Source organism: Ictidomys tridecemlineatus, chromosome 3 (genome assembly GCF_052094955.1).
Source record: "Ictidomys tridecemlineatus isolate mIctTri1 chromosome 3, mIctTri1.hap1, whole genome shotgun sequence".
NCBI classification, from domain to species: Eukaryota; Metazoa; Chordata; class Mammalia; order Rodentia; family Sciuridae; genus Ictidomys; species Ictidomys tridecemlineatus.
The window spans coordinates 40053896-40079481 of NC_135479.1; the positions used below are offsets into that span (position 1 = coordinate 40053896).

At 40.8% G+C, this 25586-nt stretch overlaps 1 protein-coding gene across 2 annotated transcripts; it reads right to left on the reverse strand.

The window, feature by feature from the left end:
* Positions 1–9003: 9003 nt before the first annotated feature.
* Positions 9004–24107, reverse strand: Rnf135 (ring finger protein 135). Of its 2 annotated transcripts, none has more exons than XM_021728065.3 (5): positions 23699–24107; positions 22023–22148; positions 19347–19509; positions 11935–12018; positions 9004–9898 (listed from the first exon to the last, which is right to left on the reverse strand). In XM_021728065.3, exons 1-5 carry the CDS (start codon positions 24050–24052, stop codon positions 9369–9371), a joined length of 1257 nt encoding a protein of 418 aa, XP_021583740.2. In that variant the 5' UTR covers positions 24053–24107; the 3' UTR covers positions 9004–9368. The 2 variants fall into 2 exon arrangements, with proteins under 2 accessions (XP_021583740.2, XP_013215220.2); XM_013359766.3 differs by having other exon boundaries at positions 22014–22148; positions 23699–24106.
* Positions 24108–25586: the final 1479 nt, after the last annotated feature.

Sequence of the window (25586 nt, forward strand, 5' to 3'; positions counted from 1 at the left end):
ATATATATGTGTGTGTGTGTGTGTGTGTGTGTGTGTGTGTGGTGTGTGTGTGTGTATGTGTGTGTGTGTGTGTGTGTGTGTGTGTATTTGGTACCAGGGATTAAACTCAAGGTCACTTAACCACTGAGTCACATGCCCAGCCCATTTTTGTATTTTATTTAGAGACAGGGTCTCAATTAGCTGCTTAGGGCCTCACTTTGAACTTGAGATCTTCTTGCATCAGTACACCCCACTACCCCATCCCCAGACACTTGGGATTACAGGCATGCACCACACCCAGCTAAATTATTTTATTACAATCTTCATTATTAATATCTATAACACTCAAGTGACACTTTACACAAGGAAACATATAGGTTAGGCAGGGGTTCCAGAGGCTGAACTGTGAACAAAGGCAAAGAGCAGATAGGAATGCTATAGAGTCACTGTAGGTGTACAGATAAGATCATGAACCAGCCAGAACTTGTTCAAGACACAGAATTGTCAAAGTGCAGGAACTTATTGGAGGCCAAAGGGGACAGATAGCAGTTTCCAAGTGTCAGTTTGGACTGGGCTAAGTATGGTTGTCACCGCCAGGGGAAATCACGCTCTGCAACAGAGATTCAGAAATTCATCACCATGGTAATTATCCTGGGCAAAGCTCATGAAGAGTGACCAGATGAAGAGTCATTGTACTGCCATTTCCAGTCTTGGGGATGCTCCTCCTTTAATGGGCCTCAGATGAAGGGGTTACTTCATTTGTTGGTCTGGTGTGTTCAAGAAGCTCATGGGGGGGCTGGGGTTGTGGCTCAGTGGTAGAGTGCTCGCCTAGCACATGCAAGGCTCTGGGTTCGATCCTCAGCACCACATGAAAATAAATAAATAAAATAAAGGTATTGTGTCCAACTGCAATTAAATAATAAATATTAAAAAAAAAGAAGCTCATAGGCCTGGATTTTCTAATATGAGTTTGATATACCCATGCACCCATGTGCTTCTGATAAATTGGATAAGTTCACAGGTGATTATTTTTATTAGCATGATTAATTTATTTTTTATTTTGTGCCTTCACTGTGCTAGGCAGATGGTGGTTGTTTACTTTCACAGAGAAGGTGTATAGTCATTCTACCCCAATACTGAAGTTACTTCATAATGGAGTAATTCATGGCAAACTTTTGCTTTATAAAATGAAATAACTCAGGATTAGGCTCCGTTGGAGAACTACTGTTCTATATATCATGGAGAAACTCAGAGCAGGGCACAGTCTGCTCTCTACAGTCAGCACGGGTTACACCCTGGGGCCTGCGCCTGGCATCTAATGTGGAGCACCCTTATGGCACTGAACCCTCAACCTGTGGGATCTGACTCTATCTCCAGGTAGACAGCATCAAATCTGAGATAAATTATAAAATACCCCAGCTGGAATCCACAGAAAAACTGTTGGCTTGGTGTGAGGGGACACAACCCCACATACCTACCGTCACAGAAGTATTCTGTGATGAAAGTAGAAAATAGGACAGAGAGCACTTTGGGACTTTTTTCTCCTCCTCCTCAAAATAATCTAACAGAGAAATGATAAGAGTCTGAACCTGGTGTGTGGATAGAAGGAAGAGGAAAGGCGGGTTGAGGAGGTAGAATCAAGCGTCAGAACTTGGTGCCTACCTGATACGGAAGATGGTGAGAGAAAAGAAGCTGTGGGGGGCTGGGGATGTGGCTCAAGCAGTAGCGCGCTCGCCTGGCATGCGAGCGGCCCGGGTTCGATCCTCAGCACCACATACCAACAAAGATGTTGTGTCCGCCAAAAAATAAAAAATAAATATTAAAAAATTCTCTCTCTCTCTCTCTCTCTTTAAAAAAAAAAAGAAGAAGCTGTGGGACAAAATTACAATTATCTTATATTAGACAAAGGCGCCAAAAACCTGCATAGGAGAAAAGATAGCCTCTTCAACAAATGGTGCTGGGAAAACTGGAAATCCATATGCAACAAAATGAAATTAAACCCCTATCTCTCACCATGCACAAAACTCAACTCAAAGTGGATCAAGGACCTAGGAATTAAACCAGAGACTCTGCATATATTAGAAGAAAAAGCAGGCCCTAATCTCCATCATGTGGGATTAGGCCCCAACTTCCTTAATAAGACTCCTATAACTCAAGAATTAAAACCAAATGGGATGGACTCAAATGAAAAGTTCCTTCTCAGCAAAAGAAACAATCTGTGAGGTGAACAGAGAGCCTACATCTTGGGAGCAAATTTTTAGCCCTCACATATCAGATACAGCTCTAAACTCTAGGGTATATAAAGAACTCAAAAAGCTAAGCACCAAAAAAAAAAAAAAAAATAACCCAATCAATAAATGGGCCAAAGAACTGAACAGACATCTTCTCAGAAGAGGATATACAACCAACCAACAAATATATGAAAAAATGTTCATCATCTCTAGCAATTAGAGTAATGTAAATCTAAACTACTTTAAGATTTAATCTCACTCCACTCAGAATGGCACCTATTATGAAGACAAACAACAATAAGTGTTGGCGAGGATGTGGGGGAAAAGGTACACTCATACATTGCTGCTGGGACTGCAAATTGGTGCAGCCAATATGGAAAGCAGTAAGGAGATTCCTTGGAAAACTGGGAATGGAACCACCATTTGACCCAGCTATTCCTCTTCTCAGTCTATACCCAAAGAACTTTAAAATAGCATACTACAGGGACACAGCCACATCAATGTTTATTGCAGCACAATTCACAATAACTGAACTGAGGAAACAACCTAGATGCCCTTCAGTAGACGAATTGATTTTTTAAAATGTGGAATATATACACAATGGAATATTACTTAGCAATAAAAGAGAATAAAATCATGGCATTTGCAGGTAAATAGATGGAGTTGGAGAAGATAATGATAAGTGAAGTTAGCCAATCCCAAAAAAACAAATGTCGAATGTTTTTCTCTGATATAAGGAGTCTGACACATAGTGGGGTAGGGAGGGGGAGCATGCAAGAATAGATGAATAGAGGAACTCTAGATAGGGCAGAGGGGTGGGAGGGGAAGGGAGGGGGCATGGGGTTAGCAATGATGGTGGAATGTGATGGACATCATTATTCAAAGTACATGTATGAAGACACGAATTGGTGTGAACATACTTTATATACAGAGATATGAAACATTGTGCTGTATATGTGTAATAAGAATTGTGATGTGTTCCGCTGTCATGTAGTTAAAAAATAAAATCAATTAAACAAAAAAGAACTGAAACTGTGGGAATCCCAAGCATTCTGTCCTGGAGGTTGTCACTGCCCAAAGCCATGAAGCTCTCTCCCCCAGGGCAAATTTATTCGGAAAAATAGAGATAAAACCACTTCACTGAGCAGGGAAGGAAGATACAGCCCCTCAGTGAGTCAAGCAGCATCTCTGGAGAGAAGAGGACAGAGGAATCTTATTGCACCAGACATCTTTTACATTCAAATTTCCCAAAGGAGCAGAACAAGAGATAATTAGAGATGGTTCAAGGACATTGAAAACAGTATCTCATAACCAGAAAATTTTCTATTTATCTTTCAATCCTGATTAAGACAAGGTGAAAGCCTATAAATTTTGAACATCTGATAATCTCCTTTGGGGGCAGGGAAGGTCCCTAGCAAGCCTCAGTTTCAGAGTCTGAGAGGACAATAACAAGGTGGTTGTATTGCTTCGTTTTGCTTGAAACATGTCTAGGGTTACCTTTCTATCTAAAAACATGCTTCTGTTTTCCATCTACATAATTCAAAGAGTCTCCTTTTGGCAGGTGGTGGTGCATGCCTGTAATTCCAGTGGCCTAAGAGGCTGAGGCAGGAGGATGCAAATTCAAATCCAGCCTCAGCAACTTAGCAAGGCCCTAGGCAACTGAGACCCTGTCTCATAATTTAAAAAATAATAATAAAAGGGCTGGGATGTGGCTCAGAGGTTAAGCACCCATAGGTTCAAGCACACACCACACACACACACACACACACACACACACACACACACACACACACAAAGGCTTTTGAAATAAATGTACTTGAGAGTTGATTTAGGAAAAAATGATAAGTAAAATATGGCATAGGAGATATGCAGATGTGACAAGAATCCTGCAGGTTGTTTATGCTTCTAGGAACCCCGTGGCTGATTTGGAAGTCAAATCCCAAATCAAAACAATCTTCAGCATTACATAAATACAATTGCAGAGAAAGTCAGGGTCTTTGGAAGGACAATTCATGCAGTGATTAGGATTTTGAGAAATTATGCATGAGGATGAATTTAGAGTTTGGGAATAAAGGTTCAGGCAGGAGTGTGGGATGACGGAGCTGGGGATATGCCAAAAAAAGAGGGGGGTCTCCTACAGTCCCAATCCCCCTGGAAAAAGGGAGTTTTCCCTTGACCAGAGCAAGAGACTTCAGAAATTTACCCAGAAAAACAACACTGTTTGATTCAGTGGTATGTTTCTGAAGTCACCTATAAAATAAAGTCCTCAATTTTAGCTTTTCCAAAACAAACAAACAAACAAACAAGAAACAAACAAACAAAAATCCTGCAAGGGAAGAGAAGCAAGGAATAGATAGATATAACTATATTCCAGGTTGCCTCAATACTAACAAGATGTTGGCTTCCTACCTTGCAGAAGCAAAGCTCTAGACCTCAATAAGGAGTACATAGTGGACTGGGGATGTAGCTCAGTTCCATGCATCAATGAGGCTCTGGGTTCAATCCCCAGCACTGCAAAAAAAAAAAAGAGTATAACAGTGCTGTTCAGTAGCTGCCTCACCAGGGGCTAAGTGCATACCTGAGATGCAGGGAAAATGAAGTGGAGACTGATACAGGCAGGCCCCATCACTGACCAGGATATTCCATTATTCCTAGCCCCATAGGAAGAAAACAATTAAGAGAGACAAGGGGCTGGGGATGTGGCTCAAGTGGTAGCGCGCTCGCCTGGCATGCATGCCGCCCAGGTTCGATCCTCACCATCACATACCAACAAAGATGTTGTGTCCACTGAAAACTGAAAAATAAATATTAAAATTCTCTCTCCTCTCTTTCTCTCCCTCTCACTTTAAAAAAAAAAAAAGAGATAAGACTTGACAGAAAAAAAAAATGATGTTTTTGAGAGAAACATCCCAGGAGTCCCTGATGCTCTTTCCATGAGCATTTATGTCCCTGCTCAAGTTAAATATTTGTTTCCCTTAAAATTTGCATATTGGTTTTCTAACCCAGGATGTGGTGATGGGATTAGAGGTGGGACTTTTTAGGAAGAGATTAGGTCATGAGGATAGTGCCCTCATAATGGGGACAGAACCTTTATAAAAAGGAAATCCCAGAGAGCTCCCTTAAATCTTGACCTTGAACTTCCCAGCCTCCAGACTATGAGAAATAAATCCCTGTTGTGTAAACCACCCAGTCTATGGTACTGTGATACAGTCGCCCCCATAGATTAGGAAAGTCCTGGCTGTAAATTTTCTAGCTTGGGCTTTGGGCGGATAATTTCCTGATTCACACAAAACCAGACTCAAGTGCAAAGTCTTTATTCCATTGGCATTTTGGCTTCAGTTTTTTTGTTTTTTTTTTTGGAAGATTTTATGTTTTGATTGAGGGAAGGATGTCATTTCCCACTGTGTACCAGAAGGGATGTGCTGGCAGTAAATGTGAGACAAAAGCAAGGCAACCAAAAGCGATGGCCTCCACTCCCCATTTTGGCTCCAGTTTGAGGAAATCACGGGACCAACAGATAAACCCCACCCTCACAGAGATCCTATTATCCAAACATTGATTAAAAGCATGCTATTCAACAAAAAAGCATCACAGCAAGAGACTAGAACTCTGGCTTCTAAATGCTAAATTTTGACCCAAAAGGTAAACATCAAGGTGACTGTGAGTATAACAATAAAAGCTCCATATGCAAAAAGAGAGGGCAGAGAAGCCAGATGGACTGGTGTACACCTGTGATCCCAGCAACTCAGGAGGTTGAGACTGGAGGACTGCAAGTTCAAGACCAGCCTCAGTAACTTAGCAAGGCCCTAAGTAATTTAGTGAAACTCTGTCTCAAAATAAAAAATAAAAGGGTTGGGGAGGTGGCTCCATGGTAGAGTACCCCTGGGTTCAATCTCTACTACAATAAATAAAGAGATAACAAAATAGTCAATGAGTAGATTGATAATTAACTGGAAAAAAAAAGAGTGAGGGCAGAGAGCCTTTTAAAAATAATTTTTAGCCATAGATGGATACAATACCTTTATTTTATTTCTATTTGGGGCTGAGGATCAAACCCAGTGCCTCCCACATTCTAGGCAAGTGCTGTACTACTGAGCCAGCCCCAGCCCCAGAGAGCATTTTAATGGTCCTCTAGCACAAAGAAAAGTCTTCTGATCTTCTCATCTATTACTTTATTTAATTTTCTCAGTAGTCCTATGAGGAAGGTAAGGGTAGGTAAGGTAACTGCCTCCATCTTACAGACAAACAGAGGCAGAGAGGTTAAGTGTACCACCCCAGGCTTCCTGGCTAGTTGTGTGCCAACGCTTTCTGCCCAATCTGACCCAACAGAGTTGAATTTCCAAATCTTCAAAATAGGTACAAATCTAGTTGGGGGGTCCTTCAGCAGATGAATCGCTAGGAAAAGAAACGGAGACAGAGATGTAGGGGAGATATGTAGAGTAGGAGACTTAGGACCAATCACTTGGTAAAAGGTATAAGCGTTCTTTCTGGGGTGATTAAAATGTTCTAAAATTAGATCATGCTGATGATTTCACAACTCTGTAAATACACTAAAGAGCACTGGTTCATACTGTTTAAATAGGTGAATTTTACAGTATGTAAGTTGTGTCTCGTTTTAAAACGAAGCTGTTTTAAAAAAGCATACCAATTATTTATAAATTTTTTTAGTTGTTGATGGACCTTTATTCATTTATTTATATGCAGTGCTGATTATTGAACCCAATGCCTCACATGCTAAGCAAGTGCTCTACCACTGAGCCACAAGCCCAACCCAAAAGCATTCCAGTTTTTTGAAAATGGGGGCAAGACTAAGTTTTGTGGCTACAGACATATATTTGGGTGATAAAACTCTACAGAAAAGTACAGAAGTGATTAGTGGGAAAGTCAGGACTGCTCTCAGATGTGTGTGGGGGGGTTGTGATTGAAATGGGGCACATGACAAAGCAGCTTCTTCTCTTTTTTGGAGTGGGGGGTATCAGGGATTGAACCCAGGGATATTTAACCACTAAGCCACATCACCAGCCCCCCCACTTTATTATTTTTTTTTAAAGACAGGGTCTTGGGCTGGGGATGTGGCTCAAGCGGTAGCGTGCTCACCTGGCATGCGTGCGGCCCAGGTTTGATCCTCAGCACCACATACAAATAAAGATGTTGTGTCCGCCAAAAACTGAAAAAATAAATATTAAAAAAAAAAAAAAAGACAGGGGCTGGGTTTGTGGTTCAGTGGTAGAATGCTCGCCTAGCATGCATGAGGCACTGGGTTCGATCCTCAGCACCACATAAAAATAAAATAAAGATATTGTGTCCACCTTAAAAAAAAAAAGACAGGGTCTTGACAAGTTGCTTAGGGCCTTGCTAAATTGTTGAGGCTGTCTTTGAACTTGTGATACCCCTGCCTCAGCCTCCTGAGTTGCTGGAATTACATGTATGTGTCACCACACTCAGCTACATGACAGAGCTTCTGTGGTGGGCAGCAGGTTTCATTTCTTGACCTGAATAGTAGTTTCCAGGATGTTTAAGATCCACATGTGTTTTGGGTAGTTTTCTGTATCTGTATTGTTATATAATAAAATTTTTTAAAAATAGGGGAATTTGCCAGGTACGGTCGTGTATGTCTAAAATCTCAGAGACTCAGGAAGATGATGTAGGCAGATCACGTGAGGACAGCCTGAGCAATTTAGTGAGGCCCTATCTCAAATTTTTAAAAATTGGCTGGGAATGTAGCTCAGCAATAGAGTATCCCTGGGTTCAGTCCCTATCACTGAAAAATATAAATAAATACATAAATACATAAATAAATAAAGTAGGGAAAAATCAAGTAAGAAATGACATATATGTCAGACAGACTATAAGGTGCCCCCCATGCACCTCACATTCTGGAGTTCTTACCCTTGTTTCATGCCCTCCCCTTAAGTGTGGGTGTGATCTATGACTTGCTTCTATCCAACAGAATAAGGCAAAGGTAATAGGATATGTGCCATTATATGTTTATGTAATTATTGTGTAAGATTTCACATCCATCTTTTTTATATAAATTAATACTGTGCATAGGAAGCCTTCTTTTTAAAAAATATAATTTTATTTATTTATATGTGGTCCTGAGGATCAAACCCAGTGCGTCACATGCACTAGGGAGTGCTCTACCACTGAGCCACAACCCCAGCCCTTCATATCCATCTTGCCAAGAGACTTTCTCTTCTTTATTGACTGGGAGAAGGCAAGCAACTCTGTTGCAAAAACTCAGGGGGTAAGGAACTGAGGGTGGTCTCCAATAAACAGCCACCAAGAAATGGCAGCCTTCAATTCAACAACAAGAAACTGAATGCTGCACACCACATGAGTTCCGGAGCAGATCCCTTCCTGGTTGAGCCTCCTGTGACACTGTAGCCCCAGCTGACATGTCAACTGCAATTTGAGAGACTCAGAGGCAGAAGCCTCAGCTAAGCTGGACGCTGACTCCTGACCCACAGAAAAAGTGAGATAATAAATGTAAATTGTTTTAAACCACTAAATCCATCGTAATATCATTACATGGCGACTGATAAGTAATGTATGTCCCTTAGGTTCTGGGGTCCCTGTGGCCACCCTGGCATTCAGTGAATCATTACCAGTTACAGTTTACTGTAGTGAAAGGCCACAGAATAAAATCAGTAATAGAAAAAGGCACACAGAGCAAGAGAATTCCCAATCATCCTCTCCCAGTGGGGTCCTGAGGACATTGCTTAATTTTCCCAGCAATGATGTGTGGCAATGTGGCTGGAGTACTGCCAATCAGGGAAGGTCCCCCAAGCCGCAGTATTCAACGCTTTTATTGGGGATCTGTCACATAGGCATGCCTCACTGCCCACATGGCTGACTTAATCTCTAGCCCGTGCAGAGGTCAAGGTGATACTGCATGGCCCAAAGCCCCCACTTAAACCAAGCCACTCATGCCAGGCAAGATATTTGAAGGGCTTATAGGTCCCCTCTCATGAGTCTGTCAGAGGCCAGTCCTTTCTTTGAAATGTGCAGGGTTCAAGAACTTCAAGCCTGCTTTGTTAATCCTGAAGCACACAAAAGGATGAACTTCAAAAGTGGGATTCTTAAGTTGAGTTGCCACCTGCTTGAAGGCAGAGAGAGAGGCCAGGAGACCACTGTGTTTTAACCCCTGAGGAAGCTTTACACTTGTACTTGATTTATGATCAGGGAGTTTCCAGGAGTTAGGCCGTAGAGCCAGAAGGCAGGGTGCAGAGGAGAGGAGGCCGCCATCTCGCACTCATACAGAAGCTTCTCCTGACTGGCCACTGAATAGAAGGCAAGCTTCCTCTCCTCCAGGTCCAGCCAGATGCCCACCACCCCAGGTCTGTCTGAGCCAAGGACAGTTTCTTTGACCATGGTCCATGCAGACAACTGGCCAGTTCCCTTCCACTCTATGCACCAAGAGTCTGCAGTCCTTCCCAGCATCCGGTCTCGGCTCATGCCCCAAGAGGCGACTCCAACTGCCCAGTTATTGCAGCACTTCGTGTCCACTTCCCAGTAATGCCGCCCAGAAGACAGGGCCTGGGAACATAAGACCTGGCTGGTTGAAAACCTCTCTTGACTCCAAGGATAGGGCTGCCGGAATTGAGACACAGTCACTGTCCGGTGATCCTCAGATACCTTCAGGATACAGGAGAGGCTTCCCAAGTCAAAGGTTGGACTGAGGATCCCTGAGGAGAAAAGTATACCACCACAAGATCAGCTGGCTTTGGATCATCCAGGCTAACATGTCCTCTAATAGAAAAAGCAGCATTGTAGTTGTTTTTTTTTTTTTTGTGTGTGTGTGTGTGTGTGTGTGGTGCTGAGAGTTGAACCCAGGGCCTTGTGCATGTAAGGCAAGCACTCTACCAACTGAGCTACATCCCCAGCTCACAGTGTTGTGTTCTGAGGGGTAAAAATGTTTTACTCATACATGCATTAAAATTGGTACATCAAGGGGGTTCGGTTATAGTTCAATGGTAGAGCACTTGCCTAGCATGTGTGAGGCACTTGGTTCGATCCTCAGCACCACATAAAAATAAATAAAATTAAATTAAATCCATATACAACTAAAAATATTTAAAAAAAATATATATATATATACTGGATATTGTTATATGAATAATACCCCATTCTTGCCTTACTTTTCTTTTTTTCTTTTTTCTTTTCTTTCTTTCTTTCTTTTTTTTTTTTTGGTACCAGGGATTGAACTCAAGGGCACATGGCCACTGAGCCCCATCCCCAGCCCTATTTTATATTTTATAGAGACAGGGTCTCACTGAGTTGCTTAGTGCCTCACCATTGCTGAGGCTGGCTTTGAACTCACAATCCCCCTGCCTCAGCCTTCCACACCACTGAGATTACAGGCATGTGCCACCACATCCAGCTGCCTTACTTTTCACCTACCCATTAGTTATCTTTCAGGAAGCCCTCTCTTCCCGCTGGCTGAATTCCATCCAACACAAAATCATCTCTTATTTTTCTCAATATTCCTGTGCTTTACAAGTATGACCATTGCTATTTGGATCTCTCTAGTTAAATTTTGGTTTTCTGATTAAGGTCTGTATTTTATTCATCTTGTAAGTATGTATGTGTGTGTGTGTGAGTGTGTGTGTGTGTGTATATATATATATATATATATATATAGTAGATGGACACAATACCTTTATTTATTTATTTATTTATGTGGTGCCAGGGATTGAACCCAGTGCCTCACGTATGCTAGACAAGCACCCTACCACTGAGCCACAACCCTGGTCCTCATCTTGTATATTTCATATTATTTCTCCCCCCCCTTTTTTTTCCAGGGTTAGTGATCAAATCCAGGGCCTCAGACGTGCTAGACAAGTGCTCTACCAATGAGCGATACCCCAACCCCTATTGTTTCCTACCGAGTGAACAACTGATAACTCTTATGTGCCATGACCACTCAATGCATTATTTCACATACATGCACTTGTGCATCCTTACAGAAAGCCCACAAGAGAAATGCTATTGTTATCACCATTTTATAAATGAGGAAACTGAGGCTCTAAGGGACGAAGTGATTCATCCAAGCTCACACAGCTAGTGATGCTGGGAGTCACACCCCCAGCTCCATGATCCATGCTCTTAAGGACTCCCCAGACTCGGACAGCTGTAGCACCTATGCAGGTGGGGGAACAGGCAGTTGGCTGTAATTGGTGACCCCCGCCTGGATATTCAAAGGTTGCCTGGGCTCTAAGTGCCCATGGGTCTAGCTGAGTCTGAAATTTGGGAGTCTCAATGCCTCTTTGCCTTTGTACTCAACTCCCCATGTGGAGGGACCTATTCTGGACAACAAACACAACTACAGTCAGCCAGGGAGTGGGCCTTGCAGCAAGAAGACAGACAGTATGTTCTTGCTTTTCGCTCTACCTTTTTCTTCTTTTAAATATTTATTTATTTTTTTTAGTTGTAGCTGGACACAATACCTTTATCTCATTTATTTTTGTGTGGTGCTGAGGATTGAACCCAGGGTCTCGTACATGTGAGGTGAGCGCTCTACTTCTGAGCCACAACCCCAGCACCCCCCAGTTGTTTCTTTTCAATATTTTTTTTAGTTGTTAATGAATCTTTATTTTACTTATTTATTTATATGCGGTGCTGAGAATTGAATCCAGTGTCTCACACATGCAAAGCTAGTGCTCTACCACTGAGCCACAGCCACAGCCCCCAAACCTGAGTTTTAAATGGACCACATACTTACACTGAGCAAAACGAGAGGTCCTCCTAGGTTGAGGGCAGCTCTGGTCAGGCAATGAGGAGGAAGACAGAGCTTTCGGGAATTCCACTAAGGAATAAAAAAAAAAAAAAAAAGGAAAGAGAAAGGCCCATCAGCAAAGGCATACTGGAGGTATTCAAGTATCACATCCAGGCACGTGGCTTACTTTATACTGTGGCACACTTCTGATCAGGCAATATATTCAGCCCAGGTACAGCTAGCTCCTCACTGAGGAATTTTTCTTTAAATAGTTGGGCACAATACCTTTATTTTGTTTATTTGGTTTTTTATGTGATGCTGAGGATGGAACCCAGGTCTCACATGTGCTAGGCTAGCGCTCTACCACTGAGCCACAACCCCAGCTCCGGAATATTTTTTAATATATATATATTTTTAGTTGTTGATGGACCTTTACTTTATTCATTTATTTATATGTGGTGCTGAGAATCTAACTCAGGGCCTCACACATGCGAAGCAAGCACTTTACCACTGAGCCACATCCCCAGCCCCTCACCGTGAACTCTTACTGTCTGTTTCCCCATTAAGCCCTAAGGTCCCGGCTTCTTGTTCATCTGTGTGTTCTAAGCATGAAGCCCCATATGAGCCCTACATATAGAAAGTATCTGTTGCATTTTTTAAAAATATTTTTTAGTTTTCAGTGAACCACTCCACCCAGTGCCTCACACATGCTATGCAAGTCCTCTACCACTGAGCCATAATCCCAGCCCCCTGATGCATGTTTATCAAATAAATTAACTAATACAGTTCCAGGGATGTGCATCCTCCTGATACCCACCATACTCATGATCCCTATGTCAATATCTTAAACTACTGCTATATAAACTGGTAAGTTTTGTCTAAACTGCTGATACTTCCTAACTTCCTTTCAAGTACAAAAGTTGAATTGTTAACTCAAAGCAACTATATGTGCTAGACTGCAATGACCATAACAGGGGAAGAGAAAGTAAAGAAAGCTGAGTGACCCATGCCTGTAATCCCAGGGACTCAGGAGGCCGAGGCAGGAGGATGGCAATTTCAAAACCAGCCTCAAAAATATAGTGAGGCCCTAAGCAACTTAGTGAGATCTGGTCTCAAAATTTAAAAATTAAAAAAATAATAATAATAAAAATAAAAAAGGCTGGGGATGCAGCTCAATGGTAAAGTACCTCTGGGTTTAATCCCCAGTACCAAAAAAAAAAAAAAAAAAAAAAAGAAAAGAAAGAAAGAAAGAAAAGGAAGGACAACCTAAAATGTGGACGCTGAAGATGAGCTCTTCCCCTGTGTACCTTGAAGTGACAGGGGCATATAATCTAAGATTCAATTTATGAGATGAAAGACCTTGTCTAGGGGTGTGGGCTGTGGCAATTTAGGGCATGAGAACAGAAGAGTTGTTCATGAGAAGCCATTCTCAAAATTCCAGTGGGCCCTGAAGCAACCCAAGTGATACACACTTGTGTATCCACTGATAAATGGATACAACAAAGTGTGGTTGATAATGGAGTTATCAGTGAAAAACTATTCAGCCTTTATTAGAAGGAATTTTGACATACCACAACATGGATAAACCTGAAGGATATTATTCTAAGTGAAATAAGTCAGTCACAAAACAGACAAATACTTCAGGCTGGGGGTGTAACTCCATGATAGAGAATGTGGTCAGTATGCATGAGGCTCTGGGTTTGGTCCCCAGAACTGACAAAAAAAATTTTTTTTAAATTCATATAGATAACACTATTCTCCTATTTAGCTGATAAGATTGTTGCTTATTATTATTTTTTTAAAATAGGTTGTGTGACCTGCTAAAATAATTTACTTTTTTTTTTTTTGCACAGCTAGGGATTGAATATAGGGTCTCATACATGCTAGGTAAGCACTCTACCACTGAGCAACATCTCTAGCCCCTTTATTTTATTTTATTTCTTTTATTAAATCTAACATTTCTCATCCCTGTTGAGGAGGTAAATAATCTACACTTGAGTGTTTCCAACTTTAAAGATACTTAGAAAAAATTTACACTCGATGTACATTCAAAATATACTATTAAAGTAGTAATGAATATGGAGCTGGAGTTGTGGCTCAGTGGTAGAGCGCTTGCCTGGCATGTGTGAGGCCCTGGGTTCGATCCTCAGCACCGAATATGAATAAATAAATAAATATATAGATAAATAAATAAGTTAAAGGATCTATTGAGAACTAAAAACTTTTTTTTTAAATGCTATTGAATAGCTATTAAAACACTGGAAATTATTAAGAAATAAAGTTTTATGATGAATTAACCCTCTGGGTATAAAGCAGGTTGCCTACTCACTGGTTACAAAATGAATGTTAGGTTTTGTAAGAGGGAAAATAAAATGTTTACATTAAGCAGGTGACTGTATAGAAATATTTGTTATGTAAAACTTAATTATTGAGAAGTTTCTTTTTTTTTTTTTTTGGTATCAGGGATTGAACCCAGGGGTGCATAACCACCAAGCCACATCCCCAGCCCCTTTTTATATTTTACTAAAGTCAGAGTCTCACTGAGTTGGTTAGGGCTTCTCTAAGTTGCTGAGGCTGGATTTGAACTCATGATCCTCCTGCCTTAGCCTCCTGAGTCACTGGGATTACAGGAATGCATCAACCATGCCTGGCACTGAGAAGTTTCTTTATAATAGAGTTAAAACAATCTCATTTCTCTACTACAACAAGGGAATAAGTCATAAGCTTTTTCTTTTAAAAAAGTAGAAAGGAACCCTTGGGCATTTAAAATAATTTAATAATTTCAGGACCAAGTCTCTATACTACTATTCTGTTTAAGTGCTGCATAAGATTTACAAAATTTACTAATGAGTTTGTCAAAATTGCAGAGTCCTGAGACTCACTTCTAGAGATGCTGATTCAGTAGTCTGGGACATGAAGAACAACTAGTCTATAGTCCTAACCAAAACGCTCTCCTGTGTATACTGATTTATAAAGGTACCAAGATGTAGAACAAAAGCAACATACAGAACAATAAATATAATGTGTTATTGTATATGGTCCTGGCAATGTATCAATATATGATCCCTAGCACCACAGAATAAAAAACAAAACAAGAAAATATCCAATATATTCTCTTTTAGTGTTTTTTTTTTTTTTTAATCTTTTAGATAGGCTTTCACTAAAATTTCCCAGGTTGGCCTCAAATTTGCAATCCTCCTATCAGCCTCCTGAGTCTCTGGGATTACAGGCGTACAACACCACACACAGCTCCCCAACATTAATTTTAAAAGACCACACAAGATACGAATAGACAATTCGAGGAGAAATTAAAATTAAAAGTATGGTACACTGCTAATCACTCTTTTACACAACAAATTGTCAAAAAACTAGTTTGACAACACACAGTTGGAAGATTGCACTGATATATACTTCTATAGGAGTGTAAATTGGTATAACCCAACTACAAAGAAATTTGTCAACATATAACAAAATGCCAAATGAATTTACCCTATGACCCAGCAACTTTTACTGGCAAACTTACAATTACATCTGCACCCGTGTGAAATGATATATGTACATAGTTATTGACTTCAGCATTAATTGTAATTATAAACAATTAGAAACAATCATGTATCCATCAGTAAAGAATTGGGCAAATAAATGTCTGTATGAATAGATTGGAATACTAAGCAGCTATGAAAAACAAAACACTCTCCTGTGTATACTGATTCATAAAGATACCAAGATGTAGAACAAAAGCAACATACAGAACAATGAATATAAATGTGTTACCTTTTGTGTAAAAAAGTAAGACTGTGAGAAATAAAATGCAAATTTATACTAGCTTATATTTTCATAATCAAATTCTGGAGGTTGAGATTGTAGCTTAGCAGCAGAGTGCTTGCTTAGCAAGTGCGAAACACAAGGTTCGATTCTCAACACCACATACAATAAATTAAAAAAAATAAAAATTAAAAAAAATTCAGAATGGATCTAATAAAAAGTGGTGAACTGAAAAGGGAGAATTGGGCAGGGTGGGAGAGAAACTTTTGTTGTATGCCTACACATAGTTTTGCTTTTTAAATAAAACATTTTTAACTTAACCTCATAATTCAAAAATTGATCTGAAATTTGTATTAATAAATAAAATCACTATGTTTAGGATTACATGAGACCAAGACAACTCTTATTTCTCAGATAATTTCTGAATCAACTAATAAACTGCCCTCTAATCATTTTCCTTAAGAAACTTTCTCCAAGGAATCATGCTTCTCACTTGAACAAGGAATGACTTTTTAAGCAGAGCAAGATTATTTAAATATTAGAAAGCTATGAGAGATATATCCCTACAGTACATAAAGTTAGCAGTGGCCCGACCAGGAGGTAGGGTTTTGGGAGACCAGAGCTAATCTCTAATGTCTAACTGGCTGCTGTAACTTTTCACATAATTCTGGGGGAACAGAGAACACACAAAGTCAAGAAGAAAGCCCTTTCTACATTGTTACTGTTTGACACGTTAACATGTACCCCAGAGATTATATTTGAAAAGAATGCATAAAAATTATCTATACAGTTGCATGCTTTGTTAATAAAGACATTTACTAGTTAACAAATAAAAAGCAACAAGGTAGTATGGCCATTTTTTTTTTTGAGAGAGAGAGAGAGAGAGAGAATTTTTTAATATTTATTTTTTAGTTTTTGGTGGACACAACATCTTTATTTTTATTTTTTTATGTGGTGCTGAGGATCGAACCCAGCGCCCCGCGCATGCCAGGCAAGCGCGCTACCGCTTGAGCCACATTCCCAGCCCCAGTGTGGCCATTTTGACAATATTAATTCTGCCTATCCAGGAGCATGGAAGGTCTTTCCATCTTCTATGGTTTTCCTCCTTTCTTTCTTTGGTGTTCTGTAGTTGTCACTGTAGAGGTCTTTCACCTCTTTTGTTAGATTGACTCCCAAGTATTTTACTTTTTTTGAAGCTATTGTGAATGGGATAGTTTTCCTAATTTCTCTTCCAATAGATTCATCACTGATGTGTAGGAATGCGTTTGATTTATGGGTGCTGATTTTATAACCTGCTGCATTGCTGAATTCTTTTGTGAGTTTTAGAAGTTTTCTGGTGGAATTTTTTGGCCTCTTCTAAATATAGAATCATGTCATCGGCAAATAGTGATACTACCAAAAGCGTTATACAGATTTAATGCAATTCCCATTAAAATCCCAATGACATCCTTCATAGAACTAGAAAAAGCAATCATGAAATTCATTTGGAAAAATAAAGGATCCAGAATAGCCAAAGCAATCCTTAGCAAGAAGAGTAAAACAGGAGACACCACAATACCAGACCTTAAACAATACTACAAAGTCATGGTAACAAAAAATGGCATGGTATTGAAACCAAAACATATATAGAACGATAGTTCAGAATAGAAGACACAGAGACAAAGCCACATAAATATAGTTATCTTATACTAGACAAAGGCACCAAAAACATTCATTGGAGAAAAGATAGCCTATTCAATGAATGGTGCAACAAAATAAAATTGAACCTCCTCTCACCCTGCATGAAACTCAAGTCAAAGTGGATCAAACACTTAGGCACCCAACAGCTCCGGAGGCTGAGGCAGGAGGATCACGAGTTCAAAGCTAGCCTCAGCAATAATGAGGTGCTAACTCAGTGAGATCCTGTCTCTAAATAAAATACAAAATAGAACTGGAGATGTGGCTCCATGGTTGAGTGTCCCTGAGTTCAATCCCAGGTACCAAAAAAAAAAAAAAAAAAAAAACAAGACTTAGGCACTAGACCAGAGAGAGCATCTATGCCTAATAGAAGAAAAAGTAGGCCCAAACCTTTACCATGTCTGACTTCTTTAACAAGATACCTAGAGCACAAGAAGTAAAATCAAGAATCAATAAATGGGATGGATTCAAACTAAAAAGCTTCTTCTCAGCAAAGGAAACAATAATGTGAAGAGAGAGCCTACAGAATGGGAGAAAATCTTTACTGCATGCACCTCAGATAGAGCATTAAATCTCCAGGATATATAAAGAAATCAAAAACTTAACACAAACAAACAAACAAATAACCCAATCAATAAATGGGCTAAGGACTGAACAGACACTTCACAGAAAAAATACAATCGATTAACAAATATATGAAAAAATGTTCAACCTCTTTAGCAATTAGAGAAATGCAAATCAAAACTACTCTAAGATTTTATCTCACCCAGTCAAAATGGCAATTATCAAGAATAAAAACAACAATAAATGTTAATGAGGATGTGGGGGAAAAGGTACACTCATACATTGCTGGTGGAAATGCAAATTGGTGCAATCATTATGGAAAATGGTATGGATATTCCTCAGAAAACTTGGAATGGAACCACCATTTGACCCAATTATCCCACTTCTCAGTTTATACCCAAAGAACTTAAAATCAGCATATTGCAGTGATGCAGCCACATCAATGTTTATAGCAGTTCAACTCACAGTAGCTAAACTATGGAACAAAACTAAACTAGGTGCCCTTCAACAGATGAATGGATAAAAAAAATGTGATATGTATACATATATATACATATATATACATATACACACACATATATATGATGGAATATTACTCAGCCTTAAAGAAGAATGAAATTATGGCATTTGCTAGTAAATGGATAGAGCTGGAGAATATCATGCTACGCAAAATAAGCCAATCCCAAAGAACAAAAGGCCAAATGTTTTCTCTAATATGCATGTTAATTCACAATGGGGAGGGGGGCAGAGCTAGGAAGAACAGAGGTACTTTAGATAGAGGGGAGTGAAAAGAGGGGAGACATTACTACCTATGTGCATATATAACTGCATGACCAATGTGATTGTACAACATGTACAATCAGAAAAATGAGAAACTATCCTCCATTTACATATGATATATCAAAGTGCATAAATGTATGCTACTATCATGTATAACTAATTAGAAAAAATTAAAAAAAAATTAAAAAGCATCCAGGGCTGGTGGTGCACACATGTAGTCCCAACTATTCAGGGGGCTGAGGCAAGGAGGACCCTGTGAGCTCAAGAACTGGAGACCAGCCTGGGCAACATAGCGAGACCCATCTCAAAAACCAACATCAAAAGCAGCCTATTTCCAAACCTCCTTGGGAGGATAACATGATAAGCAGTAAGCTAGGATCTCCGTTTATGGGTTTTAGAAAACGAGTTTCAGTCTATTCAGGGCCTGAGATACAGCACACCTCCAATCAGGTCCCCAAACTTGCCTAGTCACAAACACACCTCAGCCAACTCCCACTTGATTTACAACCCCACAGAGATGAAGCAGCCACACTCTGGGATCCTGTCCCCAAAGAACAAAGCCCGGCAGCCACTTGGTCATTTCCACCCAGCTCCTACGTTTAATCCTCCTCCACAAAATAAAATCATCTCACCCTGGGTCTGCTCTTCGGGAGTCGCTTTCCATGTGAAGTTTTCTTGTAAGTTTTTCTGAATTTCTTCTAGATCATGGAGAATCTCTCCCATCCTCCCTTGTGATGTGTTGAAAGTTTCTAGGTTTAGAGAAGTCAAGCCACGGTCCTCCCCGGAAGACAAGGCCTACTCATCAGAAAACAGCAAATCAATGAAAGTACCCATTGGAACCCATCAAATATGACATCCAATGGCCTCAGCCTCCTGGGTCTCTGGGATTACCGGAGTACACCACCATACGTAGCTTCCCATCATTGATTTTAAAAGACAACACAAGATATGAATAGATAATTCAGGCAGAAATTCAAATTAAAAAATACGGTACACTCGAATATGTTTTCATTTACCTCCTAGCAGGTTTTTTTAAGATAAGGCTTTCAAAATGTACCTTTAAAATGATATGGAATACTATTAGTATAGCAAAATATTAAGGAGTATTTGTTATTTATTTATTTTGAGATGAGGTCTCACTATGTTATTCAGGCTGGTCTTTTTAAAATATATATATATATATATATATCTTTAGTTGTAAATGGACATAATACCTTTATTTTGTTTTGGGGTGGAAACTGGGGATGAAACCCAGTTCGGTGTGGTGCTGGGGATTGAACCCAGTTCCTCACACATGCTAGGCAAGTGCTCTGCCTCTGAGCCACAACCCCAGCCCTTTAGGCTGGTCTTACACTCCTGAGCTCAAATGATCCTCCTGCCTCATCCTCCCAATTGCTGAAATTACCAACTTGCATCACAATACCAGGCTCAAAAGTGCTTATTTCTGAGTGATGGTGTTATGGAGGATTTTAATTTGTCTTTTGTTTGCTTGCTTTTTGTGGAGCTAGGATTGAACTGAGAGCTTCATGCATACTAAGCACATGCTCTACCACTGAGCTACACTCCCAGCCTAATTCGTTTTCTTTAAATGCTACATACATACTTTCTGACTTTTTTTTTCAATAAACAAGACTTTCTTAGGTAATACACAAATTAAAAAGTTTAGGCCCATCTTATGGACCTTACAAAATAAATTATACAGCTTCACTGAGATAAGCCATAAAGGTCAGATAATCTCCCAAATCTATCATTGTATATATTCCTTCTCAAAAGCCAATATAAGGGGGCTGGGGTTGTGGCTCAGTGGTAGAGCGCTTGCCTAGAATGGGGGAGGCCCTGGGTTCAATCCTCAGCACCACACTGAGATAAAGGTATTGTGTCCAACTACAACTAAAAAAAATAATAATTAAAAAAAAAGCCAATGTACGTATATGGCTACATCTAGCTCTGACCTGTAACAATGCTTCCTGATTTTTCTTTAACCTCAGATCCTGCTATTTATTCCCCAAGACAGCCCCTCATCTACTCAGTTTTCTTTGGTAACTCTGTATAATCTATCCTCCAATCTTATCACCAATCATAATATAAGTATTATACTTATTGAGTACTTTCCACATGTTAGATCTCACTATGTTACTCAGGCTGGCCCAGCCTAAGTATAGAATTTGCATAACAACCTCACAAGGCAAGTTTATTTTCCCCATATTACAAAAGAAGTTGAAGTTCATGGAGATTAACTAAATTGCCATGGTGAATATCATACTACATGTTCACATTGTTCAAGCATTTTTTTTTTCTTTTGTACTAGGAATTGAATCCAGGGGCACTTTACTCCTGAGTTACATCCCCAGCCCTATTTATTTTTTTTATTTGAGACAGGGTTTCACTCAGTTGCTGAGGCTGGCCTCAAACTTGCAATCCTCCTGCAACTTGTGATCCTCCTCTAACTTGGGAGACTGAGGCAGGAGGATCACAAGTTCAAGGGCAGCCTTAGCAACTTAGCAAGACCCTTAACAATTTAGTGAGAGCCTATCTCAAAATAAAAAATAGGACTGGGTATGTAGCTCAGTGGTAAAACATGTCTAGGCTCAACCCTTGGTACCAAACAAAAAACCATGGGTGTTGGGGAGACCACTTTTTTTGGGGGGGAGAGGGTAGTTAGAAAGGGATCTACAATTCAGCCTTGAAGAATTCTAGCATTTAATTGCTCAGAGAGAGGGGGAGAGAGAGAGAGAGAGAGAGAGAGAGAGAGAGAGAGAGAGAGAGAGAGAGAGAGAGCGAGCCTACAAAACACACTGAAAGGAACCCACCAGAAAATGATGGAGGAAAAAAACAGAAAATTTGTGTCCCAAAAGCTAAGAAGTTAAAGCCAGAGAAAAATAAAATGAAAAAGTGCTAAGAGCGTCAAGGCAGATGATGTGATCAACTATACCAAGGCTGCTGAAAGGTCAATGAAGATAAGAACCAGAATGTCTATAAACCTGACCTACAGGCCTCTGTGATCTTAGAGAAAGTTTGTTAGATGGAGTGGTAAAGACAAATCTTAGTCCACTTGGAGCTTTTGTAACTCATCAAACTTCCAGTCATTCATGTTTGGTTGAGATTAAGGGTGTGGCTCAGTGGTAGAGCATTTGCCTAGCATGAGTGAGGCCCTGGGTTCCATTCCCAGTACCTTCCTCCTCCCCATACAGTTGAGACTTATTGGATCTTGAGTCCTCAAACATATTCATATTGTTCTCTTGGAAGCCATCCCTAGCCCTACCCTGTTTCTCAACTTTTTCTCACCCAGCTGAGCCTACCGTGCTCACAATGTTGTCTTGTCCAGATTCTGAGAGAGGTGTCTGCCTCTGGAGTCTCTTGACAATGTCCACCAGCTGTCCCACCAGGTCTGTCAGCTTCTGGACGACTTCTGTGATGTTTTCCGGTACTGTCACCTTTAAAAGAGCAAAGCTGGGCTTTGGGGGGTCCTATAAAACTGGACCTGGGAACCAGCACTAAATAAAGTGAACTGTAAACTCTGTGGTACTAGCATAAAGACAAGCATATAGACCAATAGAGAATATAGAATGGAGAGCCAAGAAATAAGTGCTCATATATACGGTCAAATTAGTATTATTTTATTTTATTTACTTATTTATTTGCCATACTGGGGGGTTGAACCCAGGGCCTCATAAATGTTAAGGAAGGGCTATACCTCAAATGATTTTTTTTAATATTTTTTTTTTAGTTATAGAGGAACACAATACCTTTATTTATTTACTTTTATGTGGTGTTGAGGATTGAACCCATTGCCTCATACCTAGGAGGCAAGCGGTCTACCCCTGAGCCACAACCCCAGCCCCTCAGATGATTTTTGACAAAGAGTGTCAAGACTATTCAATGGGGGAAAGGAGTCTTTTCAACAAATGGTACTGGGGAAACCAGATATCCATATGCAAAAATCAACTCAAAAAACTCAGGGTGTTGCTCAGTGTGCTCAGTGGTAAAGTGCATGCTTAGCATGTGTGAGGCTCTGGATTCTATACTCTAACACACCTACACACACACACCCCTCAAAATCTGTCAAAGACCTAAATGTAAGGCCTAAAACAATACAATTTTAAGAAGAAAACAGGACAAAGACTTCATAACATTGGATTTGGCAATAATTTCTTGAATATAACACCAAAGGTATAGGCAACAATAGAAAAAATATAGATTCGACATAAGAAATTATTTTAAAAATATACCTTGGGTTGAGGTTGTGGCTCAGCGGTAGAGCGCTTGCCTAGCATGTGTGAGGCCCTGCGAGCGATCCTCAGCACCACATAAAAATGAATAAGTAAAATAAAGGTATTATGTCCAACTACAATTAAAAAAAAATAAACATTTTTTAAAAAAATGTACCTCAAAAGACACGAATAGAAGGAAACTCAGAGAATGGGAGAAAATAATTGCAAATCATGAGTCTGGTAAGGGATTCATACTCGGAATATACAGAGAATTCCTAAAACTCAAAAACAACCAAAAGGAGTCTCAATTTAAATACGGCGAAGGACTCTGAATAGCTGTAACTCCAAAGAAGATCCGCCAAGGGCCAATACGCACGGGAAGATGCTCAGCATCATCGGTGCTGGGGGGAAATGCACATCAAAACCGCGAAATACCACTTGACACCTCTATGGAGCTGTAAGGCTGTACTAAAAAAAAAAAAAAATCCAGAAAATAGCAAGTGTTGACAGGGATGTAGAAAAATTGGAACATTCATTGTTGGTGGGAACAGAACAGGGCGCATCCACCTTGGAAAACAGTTTGGCTGTTCCTCAGTCAGTTAAATACGGAATTACCATGCGATCCAACAATTCTGTTCCTGGTTATACACCAAAAGACCTGAAGATAGGGGTCAGGGGGGCAGCTGAGTGGCCGGGGGAGAGCGCAGGGGGGTAGGGCAGGCGGCGCGGGCAGCCTGCAGGAGACAGGGGGCGCTGCGGGCGAGGCTCCCTACCCGCGGCGGTGCCGGGCTGTGCTCGGGCCCTTGGACCGGGCTCAGGACCCGCTCCGGGCCGACCTCCAGCTCGTTCTGCGCCCAGCTGAACTTGTCCGCCAGGTACTGCAGTAGCGTGTTCTTTCGCAGCTTCGGCCGCAGCGCCGCGCCCTCGAGGCAGGTGGGGCAGGCCCAGGGGTGGCTCGCGACCCCGGTGCCCCGCGCGCCCCACGCTCTCCTCAAGCACTCGCAGCAGAAGCTGTGGCCGCACTGCAGCGTGGCGGGCGAGGTCAGCAGCCCTTGGCAGATGATGCAGTTCAGGTCCTCCTCCGTCAGCCACACGGGGATCGCCGAACTGGAGCTCGGGCCAGCCATGGTGACCCAGGCGCCTGGACTCGGAAGCGGGCGCCCAAGTCCCCACTGGCTCCTCCTCCTCCCCACAGCCTCTTCCCCTCCCCGCCGCGGTCCCTCGATGCTTGCTTTCTTCCGCTCCGAGGACCGAGGACCCACCCGCTGCCGTCCTGCACGCCGCAGAGCTGGCCTTCTGTGGGCAGAGCTGGCCTTCGGTGGCGGCCACTTGCCTGGGAAATCAATTTGCCCCAAGCCGCTAGGAACGTGCCAGAGATGTTCCAGAGAGTCTCTTTAGCTTGCTCCCGGTCTCCCTCATTAAGATGCAAACCCACATCGTTTGGGAGAAGGAGAAAGAGGGTTCGATTCAGGAACTCATGAATGGGGATGCGCCCACTAGGTGTTAACCAGCCCTCTAAAAAAGTGATAAGGGGCCGAGTGCAGTGGCGCACACCCTTAATCCCAGCGGCTCTGGAGGCTGAGGCAGGAGGATCGCCAGTTCAAAGCCAGCCTCTCAGCAAAAGCAAGGTGCTAAGCAACTTAGGCCCTGTCGCTAAATAAAATACAAAATAGGGGTGGGTTGGGGGTGTGGCTCAGTGGTCGAGTGCCCCTGAGTGCAATCCCTGGTTAAAAAAAAAAAAAAAAAAAAGTGGGAAGGGATTAAAGAACACCAGTTGCACATCTACTGGGACACTTTTTAAAATACCGATGTTCGGGCATCTCTCACAGACAGTGTGATTTCACATGTCTGGAATGGGGTCCCGGCTCGGATGGTTTTTAAAACCTCCCGCAAGTGATTCTACCACGCAGTCAAGATCGAGTAACTGATCTCTAAACTTTAAAAATCTCTACAATAATGTAGAATTGTTCCAGTCTCCTTGATGCCCTCTGAGGGCTGAAAGCCCATTACCCAACAAGCACCCCAAATCCTATAGGGATCCATCATAGAAAAAAAATTTCATGATTTTATTTGTTCGTTTTTTCTTGGGTTGGTTTTGCTGTTTTTGTTTTCTTGCCCCCATTGGAGAGCAAAACCAGAAGTTTTTTTAAAAATAATTTCTCAGCTGGAAACTTGATTCGATTTTTTTCTCTTTATTTTTTTGTCGAAAACAGACATTTGAAATCATCTGTGTTGTAGAAGTCATTGGAAGTATTCACTTTCTTATTTTCTGGGATGTAAGCCAAAAAAACTCTGCTTAGGTTTGTCAATTACACTTTGACTTAGAAACACCCTGATGTATTCAGAAAGGGCTAGAAAAATTAGAATACTTTTCAATATGTCTTTGTTGATTTAATAATCTTGTTTCTTTCTTCCTTTTTTCTTTTTCTTTCTTTCTTCCTTTCTTTTTTTCTTTTTCTTTCTTTCTTTTCTTTTTTCTTTTTTTTTTTTTGGAAGGGGAAGGTACTTTTATCTTATATACCTGAAATATTCTTCAAAAGATTGGACCTGCAGATTAAATTCAATGGATTTAGAATATATGCCACGTAAATCTAATTGGCAAAGCTGGTCCTTACTGTAAAACCAGTCAGTTAAATCAGAGTCATTTGCTGTCAGTTCAAA